General features: G+C 35.3%; 1 protein-coding gene across 1 annotated transcript; it reads right to left on the bottom strand.

Annotated features, from left to right (window-relative positions):
• Nucleotides 1-261: 261 nt before the first annotated feature.
• Nucleotides 262-2071, bottom strand: LOC136821996 (optic atrophy 3 protein homolog). The gene is made up of 2 exons (XM_067078212.1): nt 1924-2071; nt 262-607 (listed from the first exon to the last, which is right to left on the bottom strand). The coding sequence occupies exons 1-2, from the start codon at nt 2051-2053 to the stop codon at nt 264-266; spliced, it is 474 nt and encodes a 157-aa protein (XP_066934313.1). The 5' UTR covers nt 2054-2071; the 3' UTR covers nt 262-263.
• Between the last annotated feature and the right edge of the window lie 11246 nt (nt 2072-13317).

Genomic DNA, 13317 nt, shown 5'->3' with positions numbered 1-13317 from the left:
ATAAGATGAATAATACTCCCCTCAAATGCTCATTACTCCCCTTTGCACCTAGAGTTTGTGTACGACAGATTAAAAAATGAATTTTTCTTTTTTCTGATAAAAAAACTACATTGCTTTTATTGCATACTATTATACAATTGATACATTGATAAAAAAACAAACAAAATATTCAATAATCAATACTCAATATCCTTATGCTATATATATTTCTAAAAAATTCTGTGACTGCATTCTATCTAAAATTGTGATAATTTAATTGTTTTTCAACCATGTTGCTTTTGGTCCAATGTACCACGTAATGTGTCGATTTCATTCTGCAACATTATTTGCTTAGATGCTTGTGTTTTAACTTGTAGTCCTAATATATCAATTTGTTCTTGTAAATTGAATAATCTTTGGTTTTGAATTGCTTCTTTTGCTTTGTCTTTTTTATGTCCTCTTTTATATTCAAAAAATAATGATCCAAGTGCTATTGAAAAGATTACAAGTTCTCCTAGTAGTTCTGCACCTAAGTTGATGGCAGCATCTTGTGACAAAGGTTTTACATCAATTTTCTTATTCCAACCCATTAGTTTCATCCGAACAGTTTGTTCCAGTTGATGATAACCTTAGAAAGAACATAGAAAAAATATTGATTTGGTAGCTGAATACACTGTTTAGAATTGTTGACTGCGCACGCGTAACCATAGAAAACTTCACTCTCACCGTAAAAAACGATAGGTAAAATTACGGTTCTCGTAAGGAATTCTTTTCATCTGGATGAATTTTTGTGAAATTTTCAGGGGAGATCCATAAAATTATCATTGATATCATGTTCAAATATCTAAATCATATCTTTAAAGAAAAGAAAAAATTGATAATGTTTACATTACTCTAACCTTCCACAGTACTAAAGTGCACATTTTTACCTACCGTTTCTACGGTGGAACACGGTGGAGATAGCGAAACTCCTAAACGGTGTATTCAAATAGTCAACTTGACTTTAACGTCTTGTAAATGATTTAGTTTACCTTTGATCCAATTTTAGAATTACTAAAATCAGTTGTTAGCTTTTCTTTTTCACACATGCTATTAAAAGAAATCAAGTTTTGGTCTTTTTGAAAATGTACAAATTCATCTTTTCAGGGTCAAACTTCCTACACTCAACATTCTGCCATTGGTTAAGCGCTTTGGTTTTCAGTGAAAATTTGAAGTCCCTTGAAGGTTTTTTGCTCTTTTATCTGATTTATATTTATAAAAAAGGGTTTTAGAGCAGATAGAATGAAATTTCAATCTCTGATCTTTTTTTACGATTGAATAAGAATTTCAAAATTGGATTCCTTAAAAGACCTGCAAATGTTGAAAGGATTTCCTTCAAAGAACTTCAATTCAGCAAGATCATCAAAAGTGTCATGGACCCGGTTGTTCAAAACTTGATTAGATTAAATCCCCATTAGAGCTAATCGTGAATAAATTTCGATTAGCTAATCCTAGTGATTAACTACCGTTGTTTGAAGGTTAGATTAACTAATCGTGGACTTTTGCCTGTGTTTTCAAAAATCTTAATCTTGACGTCATTTTTTGAAATGTTTTCAAAACATTTCGAAATCTTTTTTTGTTCGAATTTCTCGCAATGCAGCGACTTCACTTTTTTGTAGGAAAAAGCTTTGTTAATCCTATGTCAGAGCAGGATTAAAATTTGGCCGATTTAATTGGGATTTAATCCAGATTTAAAAGCCTAATTTTTTTTTGAACAACCAACGGTTCTGTGCTAAGCGGCGCTAATCGAGATTTAATAGAAAATTAAGCTAGTCAGCCGCTAATCCACTTTTGAACAACTGGGCCATGGTAAAGAAATATTGAAATAGTTCTCTAGATTGTTTCTTTACTACAAAGAAAAATTTTAAAACTAAATTTTTTTCAAACACATAGAAGTCATTATACCTTGAGCTGGAATGGCAATTGTGCTGGACAAACTTGGGTGTTCTTTCACATTTCTTTTGATTGCATTAGCCAGTGGTTTTGACAAAGTTTTTATGAAGAGTGAGCCTAGCTTGATTAATGGCAAAGGCATGACTAAATAATCTGAAATGTTAAAATCAACTCATTTAAATAACTCTCAAATCAATAAGTCTCAAATCTGGGATGGGTTGAAAGACCCCATTAAATATCGTTTTCCTTTGTGCTGTTCCTTTTATAATGTTTGAAGCAAGAAAATAGGGGAAGATGTTTAATACCAATTTTTTGAAACCCATTCCAAATTGAATTTGGGTGTAAACTAAAAGTTTCATTTTTATTTTTCAACCATTTGTGCATCTTTGGGGTAGGGAGATCCCTCCCTGAGGATGAATGAGGATTTTTGATAATTTTTTAAATCTCATCCAATTGGGATTGGGATAAAAGCCAACTATAGAGCCTGAAAAATACAAATCATCACCTGCAAGAGCATGTCAAAAACAGTTTTTGACAATATTGCTAAAAAAGTTTCAAACCTAGTATTTAGATAAAGCAATCAGCAAAACATTTTTCTGTTTTTCTATTTTTTGCAAATGACTGACAAATAACCTGAAAATAAAGGTCTGTTGAAATATAATTGGCAGCATTGTTTTTTCTTCTGTTTTCTTTAGACTTTTATTCAACTAAAATTTGTGTGCAGAAAGACTTTATATAAATCAGAATTGAGCTGTGCAAAAGATCATCTAGCATTTCTATGTAAAAAAGACGTTTTCATCAGATCAGAAAATAAATCACCTCCACAAAAGATGCATGAGTCAATTTGCCATCCCTTTTCTGCCTGTTTTCACACTAACTCAGCTAGTTGACAGCGTGTGTAGTCAGACTTGGAAATGCGGGTGTCAGTGTTCTATTGAGGAAATAAATTTTTACCAATGTCTAAACTTTTCTTACTATATCTAATTCTTTCAATAATCTATATACATAAAAAAGGTGTTTCACCATTTGAATTGAAGTCGGAAATTTTTATCATGTGACAAATAAATTTCCAACATCCAATAAAAATGTATGGTTATATTATTATAAGCTGGGGCTTCGTGAGGCTGAGCTTTTAGGGCAATGTTTCGGTTTTTCTGAAGCATATAAGATAGAGGAAAACCTACTGAAAGGTTGGAATACAAATAATGGCTTCAAGATGTGAGCAGTGAATGTGTGATTAAATTGTTATCAGACAAGCCTTAAGACATTAGCTGCAAAGTCATAGCGAAAAGTTTGAAACCGGTGATCATGTATTCTACAAACGAGAATCGAGTAACAAATGGATGGGTCCAGGAAAAGTTATCGGTCAAGATGGCAATACTATCTTTGTTCGTCACGGAAGTGTTTGCGTCAGAGTCCCTAAACTGTCGAATCCTCAAAGTTGGCGAAGAATTCAGCAACAAACCATTGACCAAACCAAAAATGAAACTAACAAGATTACCTCAACGAAATCTAGTCTGACAGCCTCTGATGGTATTATTGATGAACCAGAGACAAGTGATACTACAGAGAGCCAAATTACCAATCACCACAAGAACATTGTGATAATTAAAAAAGTTCTTATTAAGTGATGCTATCATAGCTTATCTAAACCTTACACAGAGAGTGGAGGTAATATATGTTAGTTACTTGTTTGATTGACCTTCATTATAATAGACAGAGAATTAAAAAAATAAATTTGAAGAATTGAAAAATTTGACTCCAATCGGGATTGAACTCGGAAACCCATGCTTATGAGACAGACGCTCTAACCGCTTGAGCTAACCACGCTTGGAGAGTGTGAGGGAAAGCGGGAACTTATAAGAAAGAAAAAGGAAAGAAAGAAACCAGAAGAAAATTAGTTCCCGCTTTGATGTTATTATCGAAACAAAAGGATCAGTCACGGCGACATTCCTTTCCACACGTCAGCAATCTAGTTTTTATAAATATAAAAACTAGATTGTAAGGAAGATTCTAAAAAAGAATAGCCGTTTTCTTAGACGACTACGTTTTTATTACATCTTAATGACCAACCAAATCAAATAAGAGCTTGTAAAAACTCCAGCTTGTCCCTATTTTTTTTCTCAAAATACCGAAATACTGGACAGAAAAAAGGCCAATACTGTGTCACCATAAACCTTGAACCCCCCCCCCCCCCAAAAAAAAAAACAAGTAATACTTTAATGGACCTACCTATTTATAAAACGAATAATTAGAATTTAATGGAAGTAATGTATAATTTTAAATTTCGATTTATATATCTATTGGAACGGAGAAAGCAATTAAGAAACGCATCGATGTTTAACGGTGAAAGAAAAATAATATCGACACTTTAATCAATCATTCAGAGAAAATTAAAACTGAAGTAAAAAATTCAAATGGCTTCGGATTCAAAGGATGATTTTTTTGGAAATCAAACGATGCTAAGTTTTGGGCATCATCATAAAGAACATTTTTCTGTAAAGAAACAATTAAATAAGTTGAAAAAATGTGACGGAAATGTGAAAAAACGACGATTTCCGGCACATTTCCGGTTCTACAGACCGGAAATTTTTTTTTTCGGCAAACGGTTTTCGACACCTTTTCGGCAGTACTAATGTGCATCTATGTGCAAAAAATCGCAAAAAACTAATGATAAAGTCTCGAGAAAATCTCAAAAAACCCCTTTTTTCGGGACATTTCCGGTTCTACCGGCCGGAAAAATTTTTTTTTCCAAAATCGGGCTCCGTCACATTCGAGGGTTTATAGTAATGCACCTTTGTGCAAAAAATCAGAAAAATTGAATGAGCCAATCTCGAGAAAAGTTGGTAACTAACGAACGAACTAACTAACTAACGAACACGGGTTAATTTATAGGACCTCCACCCCACCGGGGTAGGTCCAAAAAGTCAGTGAAATTAAATCGGATGAATTATAAAGAAATTATTACAAAACTACTCGACATACGCGTGACTAGACCAAAAGAAAATAAATTCAGCTTTCGACAATTTTTGCATCACACAAACTTTGCCAAATTTGGTTCTCCATTGTCAAGTCAGGATCGATGGTGACGTCACCTTAGCATAAAAAAGAAAGGATTTTGTCAGTTTTATGCATATATTAATTTGCGAGATATTCGCCGCGCAAGCGCACTTTTCGTAGACTAACGTCGGAATATTTTCTTTTACTCGCGGGATTGATGGTAACTTTTCATCTTCGTCAGGGCTCGAAATAACAATATTTAGGTGGTCGGACACATTGTCCGATCAAAATTGATTTGGGTCGGACATGTCCTAAGGCTTTTAAAGTAAAATGGGTCGGACATGTCCGATTGATTTTTATGTGGGGTCGGACATTTGTCTTTCAACTTAAAAGCAAAAGGTTTCTGTAGTACAATGAGTCATCTCAGACATAATTTAATTTTAAGCCTCTATCTCCAAAAATCATGATCGATCATATAAATCCTCAAGAATGCTTGAAATACTGAATTTCCTTATAAGGAAAATCAAAACAAACGATCGCGATTTATTTGAGCGAATAGGAAAAAAGCAGGTGCCTTATTTTGTTTTTGTGAGCTTACATAAGAATAAACCGAAAGTATGTGGAGCCACTTCAATTTTTTTCTTTCTAAACAATTTTCTTTTAAAAGGTGTTACCTATTAAATGGTAATTCAGTTTTGTGCTTACCGATTTTTTTCATCTTACCGCATTTTTCTATTAACAATTATGTACTTCCAAATCTATATACTTCAAGTCTAATACAAGCTTCTGATAGAATTTCACATTGATCACGAAGAAGCTAAACAAATGCCAATTAATGGTCAGAAGCCCATGATTTTTACTTGAAGCATGCTTTCATTTGTTGAGACAAAGCATCACACAAAATGAATATCTAACACTAATGATCGCAACTTTGAGAGTTTTTTTTGTTTTTTGTTTTTTCTGCGTATGTGTATTTTAATGACCAGCCAGGTCATTCATTTGAGGGCTATGCGTGGTAGCCTCCACTGATGCAAGTTACCCTTTCTCATGGTATGTACTCCAGCATAAAAACAATGATACAGCCCACGTGCGTTTGCGTAGGGTAAAATGGAGAAATGCGAAAATCGAATTTGGAAAAAAATTTTTGAAAAATGACCCTACAAGATTTGGCTATATCTTTTTATTCCATGAAGAGATTACTTTCAAATAAAAAATGTACTAACAATGAATGGGTAAGCTTTCTAGAAATCCAAACATAACTTGCATAGCTTTTACCAAAAAATAGCACTTTAGGATCAGAAACAGTCAAAAACCAGCTTTTCCAATTTTCTTTGAGTTACAGGAATTAATTCCTTGGTTGTTTTGATCTGAAATTTTCAGTAGGGGTGGCCAACATGGTTCCCTTGCTCATATCAGGGGGGGGCCGAGACGGGGGTAAGAGAATTAAAGTTTTTAAGTAAAATCTTAATTATCACCCAAAAAAAGTGCCTTTTTTTGTCCATATCTTTTAAATAGATTGTCCCAGCCTTATCCCTCTTTCAGTAAAGCTTCCTATACCTTTTGTCCTTCAGAAAAACCAAAAATATTGGCCTTAATTGCTTGCTTTCAGTTCCTGTAGCCAGTAGTGGACGGAATTGCGGGCACCACCGATCGACTTTCCACCGTACAATGTTAGCGACTCCAGAAGTCATGCAACTTTCGTTGACGTCAAACCAAATGTTTCATTTTTCCGTGAACTTTGAACCCTTGGAACTTTATTTCTATGTATGCTAAAGCGTTCCGGTTTTTACTAAATGAAAGCCTGTGATCTTAGCTTTCCACCGGTATATAACACTGTGGACACGGGCTAGACGGCAAATTGGTAAAATGCCGAACGTTTTGCAACATTTTGAAAATTGTTTGCCGACGGGAGAAAAACAATTAGCAACTATCGAAGAACAAATGTGTCTGGAAACGGAGGAAAATGTATTTGGAGGCTGAAACTTTGTATGTTTATCAGAAAAAGGGTGAGGAATTCAAAAATCACAATCGCTAATTCTAGTTCTTTCATTTTCATGTAGTTTTTTTAACTTTTTTGCTTCTTTAGCATGGGAATGTCCCAAAAAAAAGTTTTTATTTCTGCTGAAATGGATTTTCTTTTCATTTGGGGTTTCTCCTTTCAGAAAAACTTATTCTTTACTCATAAGTTTTTGTTCCTCCATTTCCAGAGGCCGCTTGAAAATGGGTCCTACCACCTTTTTTGACTCATTTCAACCTTTTCCAAGCTATTTTCTTCAAAAACAAAAATAAAACAATGCAATGTCTTCTTTTTTCAAAAAAAGATATATCTTTCGTTATTTTGATAAATATCCTAAACATTTTACAAATATTTTTATATAATAATATTTTAATAGGGTGGTCAGAAGAAATTTCAAACTTACTTGCATAATACCAAACCAAGTTTAATGGAAAGCCATAACCATCAGAAGAAAAATGAGGGGTCATTTACCTTCCAATTCTTTAAAGTTCCAAAGATATTACATTTTGAAGTTCAATTTTTCAAGCATTTTCGTGCACGCATCGCCAGCCATTTTGTACCTTCATTACGGCACCAAAAGCGAAAGTGTTTTATGAAAAATTCCGCGCGAGAGGTTTGGTGCGAGTTTTATTTTCCGTAGATGTAGCTGAAACGGGGGTAATTACACCATAATCTTTCCCTTAGCGCTTGCCACCGGAAACAGCTTGATTCTTACTTTTTTCACATTTGGAAAGAAAAAACATTGTTCTTTCTAATAAATTCATGTTCGATAAAAAAATTTGATTTTTTCAATGAAAAAAACGCATTTTAAGTACATAATTTGACTTCCTGAAAAATATACGTTGCTCCAACCAACGAACGTGGTACGTCTCAAAAGCTAAACTATTCCGGGGAACGATGCAAAAAATTCCAGGTCGATAGCTGTTTCGGGTGGCTAGCGCTTTGGATTTTAGAACCCCCGGATAAAAAAATTTGCCGTGCCGCGAACAATAAGTTTTAAAAAACTCACCCGCGAGTACTCATTTTCAAATTTTGAAGGAACATGAAGACATGATGTGCTGATTTTTTCTGCAAAAGAAAGCTGAACAAATTCTCTACACTTTGGAAAAAATACTTATGTTAAAAGAGGTTTCCTTCCTTGAGATATGTAAGCTTGAATATTTTTTTTCGAAAATCTATGTTTTGTTACTGCCGCACGCGTAAGGCCTGACCTCCCTAATTTTAACACCATCAAAGAATTCTCCCTCCAAATTTAAGGTCTCTAGCTACACTAGAAAAAGAGATATGCAAAATTTAAGAAGCATGACTGGAAAATTTCTTTTTTTTCTTTTTTGACACATTTTTCGAATATTTCCAAGCTATTTTCCTAACCTTTTTTTTGACATTTTTAGTCAAATTTTTGACACTAAAATTTGAATATCTTTACAACCACTAATCCTCTGGAGGCCTATGACCCCTCATTTTCTTTCTTTTTCAAAGCTCTACAAGATAGGATAGATTTTGAAAAAAAAATTAAAACTTGAAAAATCTTCTGGAGTTGCTAACAATGTACGGTGGTATTTTTCATGTATGGTGGGACATGTACGGTGGTAAAAATAGGTTAGGCTCCGCCCACCGTAAGCACACCGGACGCCCACCGGACTCCACCGCGCAATGTACGGCGGTGTCCAGGGTCGTCCTTGGCCTTTATATAACTGTCCGAGTTATTTTTCATTTTTTAACTCGGGAATTTTTGCTTCCTTTAACTTTCTGTAAATAGATTTACACAATACACTGATTGGCCTAATAAAAAGGCTCGGCTCAGTAAAATATTTCTCCATCTCCTCTTAACTTAGATTCCCTTTCGCTTTGCGAACACGAGACTCGTTCGCAGTGCCGTATAACCCCTTCTACGATTGATTTTAAATAAAGGCTTTGTCCACTTTTCCAGATTTAAACTTTGACATCAGACTTTTGACAAGAAACCAGGAAAAACACATCAAGAAAAAACAGCAAACTTACGACATATGTTCTGAACAAGTTCCAGTGTTTTGGTTATGCACAGCAAATCGGTTGAAGATTTTCTAGAAAATAATTTACATTTTAGCTAGCCGCTGAGCACTGTGAACTAGCCTGATAATTCGGCGATAACAGCGAGGGCGGACAGGCGGAGGGTGGAGACCATTGAGTTTCAAGCCGAAGGCTAGAGGTCAATCTCCTTGGTAGGATTTGAAGCCAACAAATCCTACCAAAGTTGCGCGGCCTTGAGCGGCTCGCCTGGTTTTTACACAAATGACAGATTGAAACTAAAATTTACCGCTAAATTTCGAAAAAAATATCAATCGTAAACAAAGGAATTGCTAGATTCAATCTGTCGTCAAAAATGCGGCGCATTTTTTAAGGCTTCACTTTTTCTTGCCTAAGAAAGGTTAGAGATTGACCTCTAGCCCTTCGGGCTTTAAACTCAATGGTGGAGACACACTCATACATCGGGCGCCCACCCACACGCGCATGGCGCATGGTATAAAAAACGCCCTCTAAATGTTATCAAACGCCCCATCCACTGAGCAGTTTGCGTGGTGCCTAATTTAATTTAGGCTTTTTTGTTACGTGATAGTATGGTTCACAATTTTTTGGTGTGATGTGATGTGTTGGCGAGATTCGTTTGTTTAGCGTGGAATTATAGTGTTGATGGAAAGCGTACACCCCCATCGAGTTTAATAAAGCCCGAAGCCGAAGGGTTAGAGTACAATCTCTAACCTTTCTCACCTCAGGCAAGAAAAAGTGAAGCCTTAAAAAATGCGCCGTATTTTTGACGACAGATTAAATCTAGCAATTCCTTTGTTTACGATTGATATTTTTTCGAAATTTAGCGGTAAATTTTAGTTTCAATCTGTCATTTGTGTAAAAACCAGGCGAGCCGCTCAAGGCCGAGCAACTTTGGTGGGATTTGTTGGCTTCAAATCCTACCAAAGAGATTGACTTCTAGCCCTTCGGGCTTATATTTCATTGCGTACACCGTAAGTAAAGGCGGAAAATAAAAAATGGCGATATGGCGGAATACGAAAAAAATCGGCAGGAGAGTTTCGAAGACTGGCAAACTCTACTGGCTGTAAAACGATGTAAACTACTCTTTATTTATTCGGGAAAAAAGCTCGTTTTGAGAATTTTCTTCGGCTTTAGGCTTATATAGTATAGTCTAGCAGCACCGCAGTATATTAGTATACAGTCTAGTACAGTTCGGTTAAATATTTTTTTTGTTCTCTGAAAACTTGGCCAGGGTATCCAGGGTATTTAAAGTGTGCATGTATGTGTGGTGTGTGATGCATGGGGCATTTTTTTTATTATTTATCGTTATTTGTGATCATGATGAGAGCAAAAAAATTAGAGTGATTGCGTATGATGAGGGGCCGGTGGGGAGAAGGTTCGTCAAATCATCATGTTGTCTACACGAAAAACAGCTCCAGGCTTTAGGCCTTACCCTTGGTCTATAACCAGCACTGCGGGCACTAGTAACCCCCATCCCACCGAAACGAAGAAAGATATGACGGCTACAAAGGAGATACAAATAATCACAATGCTCAAAAGACAGTTATTCAATTTGAGAAAGGTTAAGTGTGGCTTCCAAGCAGTGGCGTTGCGGGAAAATTTTTCTGGAGGGGCCAAAATCAATTTTTTTTAAATGGCGCCCCCCAATTTTCCAAAGCGGCGCCCCCACCCACCAGTTTCTAAACTTTTACTACTTTATTTGCCTAGGCATAATGAAGGAGGAAATTTTTAGTGGATGAGTAGATATATCTTTGATGAATGAAAAAGGGAAAAACAGGCCCACCATGGTTGGGGCCGACAAGAAAATTTTTGAAAATTGACTGCCAAGATACCCTAAATCACTAAATAAAAATAGACATATTTGACACTTGCTAGAGTGAAAAGAAACTGAAAGAAACAATGTGTAATTCACAAAAAAACTTGTAAATTAGGTAGATTGTAAAGCAGTTAAGAATTAAGGTTATTGCGAGCGAAGCGAGCGAAAAAATTTGCAAGTATTTTAAAATTATCTCAGTAAAATTGGTCCTGGGCGCAGTTTAAGGCGCATAAAGTATGATTTTTAAGATTAGGGCGTTCAAAAAACATCTTTTTTGTCGCCCCTTGCTCTTTGGCGCCCCTTCAAAAAAGCTCCGCTGGGGGGGGGGGGCATGGCCCCCCGGCCCCCCCTGCCACAACACCACTGCTTCCAAGCTTTCATCTCAGCCATGTTTGGAACATTTTTGAGCTTTTAGATCCTGAGATTTCTTCTTCTTTCTGAGAAGTCTTAAGGAACATAAAAGTTATGTTTTAGATTCTTTAACACTTTTAACAAAGAATTGCCTTTATAAATTGCTTTTTAATCAAACCCCTTAAGAGTAATTAAGAACTTAATTGCAAAAATGACGTTATGAACTTTAAAAAGACGTTAATAATATGTTGCATCACCTTCTTTTATAAAAAGTGCTAAGTTGTAATGGGTAATTAACCTTTTTGTTTCGAACTTTTTTCAAACTGTTCGCAAAGAATTGAACTATTTTAAATTTTGCGGAAAATTTTTCTAAAAAGATGTGTCAAAAGTTATGACTGTGTTTTTAAGCAAAATCCAGATGAAAAGTTGATGAAAAACCACTATTTTGAAGATTTCGAGACAAAGAAGCATTTACAAAAATTTATTGTTCGGTAAAAGATCTACTGCGAAAAAATTTTCAAATTGTTTTTTCTTCGCCCGAAATTAAGCTCTTCAAAGTTGAAATACTCTTTCTCGCAAAAGTCTTCATTTTCTTCTTCATCAATTTTTTTCAATGCAATTTTTGAATTTTAAGATTCAGGAATAGTTTGTCTAACAGAAAATGTATAACATGTCATAGTTTTGTTGGTTACATCAGTCAGAAAACACATTTTAACACGGCAATTATGAAAAATTCACTATGGTCAGAGCCCTTAAATCTAATGTTAACAAAACCCAGTGTTAATACTCTTCTTTCCAAAAACTTAAATATCACTTGTGGTTTTAAAGTTTTTTGTGCCAAATATTATAGCAGCGATTGTATATACTCCTCAACCTCGTTCCCTGCGCATTATCAGCATTGTTTTTTCCTGATGGCACGTCCCCGTGTATTCTCTGGCGTCAATGAGTAACGTAAATAAAGTCTAGAATACACGGGGACGAGGTTGTTGATACCCCTTTTATGCTCACTGTTGATGAGAGTATCGTGTTGATAGTCTACGTTGAGGAGGGATAAATATCATCAACATTGAAAAAAGCGCGCGGCACCACGGCATAAGTGACACGCGCGAGTCTTGCTCTTGCTTGGCGAATCATAAAAATGCGTAATGAGCAAATCCGCTTGAATGAATGAGCCTTATTTTTTGAAAGTTAGGAAGCAATAAAAGTAAGGATCGACAAGTCTAGTTGGACACTTTGTGCGGTAAAAAGTCAAAATCAATTTAAGAGATAGAGAAAGTGTTGTGAAATATCGCAAAGCAAACTGGAATATCGTATTTCAAATATTTGCTTAAAGCCTGAAAGAAGCAATTTTATGAAGTGTTTAAGACAAACTTTCACAACGACAGTTTGTACTCATAATAGATGTAGTTTTTGAAAGATAACTTTTGATGTTCAAAACTTTGGTCTAAGACAAGATATAATTTTTACTTTTACTTTTTACTCGTGAATTACGTCGCAAGGGAAACTTTAGCCTTTTTAATATCGTATTTATTTCCAGAGGAGCCTTGGGCGGATTTTCTTTGACATAATTTATGAAAAGGGGTATTAGGTGATTAAAGTTCTCTTCATAAATTTCCTATTGAAGAATCATAATTCAGTCATGATATCAGAAGTCAATATCGAATTTCTTACAGGAATATTCACAATCGATGTATTAGAGTGTGATATACAGACAGTCTTGCATTTGAAGCAAGAAATTTTCAGACAAAAAAGGATCGCTCTTCACCTACAAATACTTTTCCACGATAAGACAGCACTGAACGATGACAATCAGAAACTAACATCTATCAACCCTTGGCTGACGGAAAGTTCGATAACCATAAGTCTTATAGCAAAGCAACCCAAACTCGTCACACTACGTTTGAAGGTCATTTTCCTCAAAAGTCATCCGATTGACGTCGAAGTTCTGGAAACTGATACAGTTGAAACACTTAAAAAGATTGTCCATGAGCGTACGAGGTACCCAATCAAAATCTTAACAGTCGATTGCATAGGAGGCAAAGACATACCAGATAACTACCCTATCTGGGCATGTAACTTTCCTAGTAATTTTCAACACAAGGAAGTGAGAATTGATAGAAAGATTTTAATTTTGGTCAAAGATGGTGATATCGTAAGGAGACAAGATTATTGTTTGGGAGACTACAATATTGAA

This window comes from Clytia hemisphaerica, unplaced genomic scaffold (genome assembly GCF_902728285.1).
Source record: "Clytia hemisphaerica strain Z4C2 unplaced genomic scaffold, Clytia hemisphaerica genome assembly, whole genome shotgun sequence".
Lineage (NCBI taxonomy): Eukaryota > Metazoa > Cnidaria > Hydrozoa > Leptothecata > Clytiidae > Clytia > Clytia hemisphaerica.
This window is presented reverse-complemented; position numbering and strand designations above follow the sequence as displayed.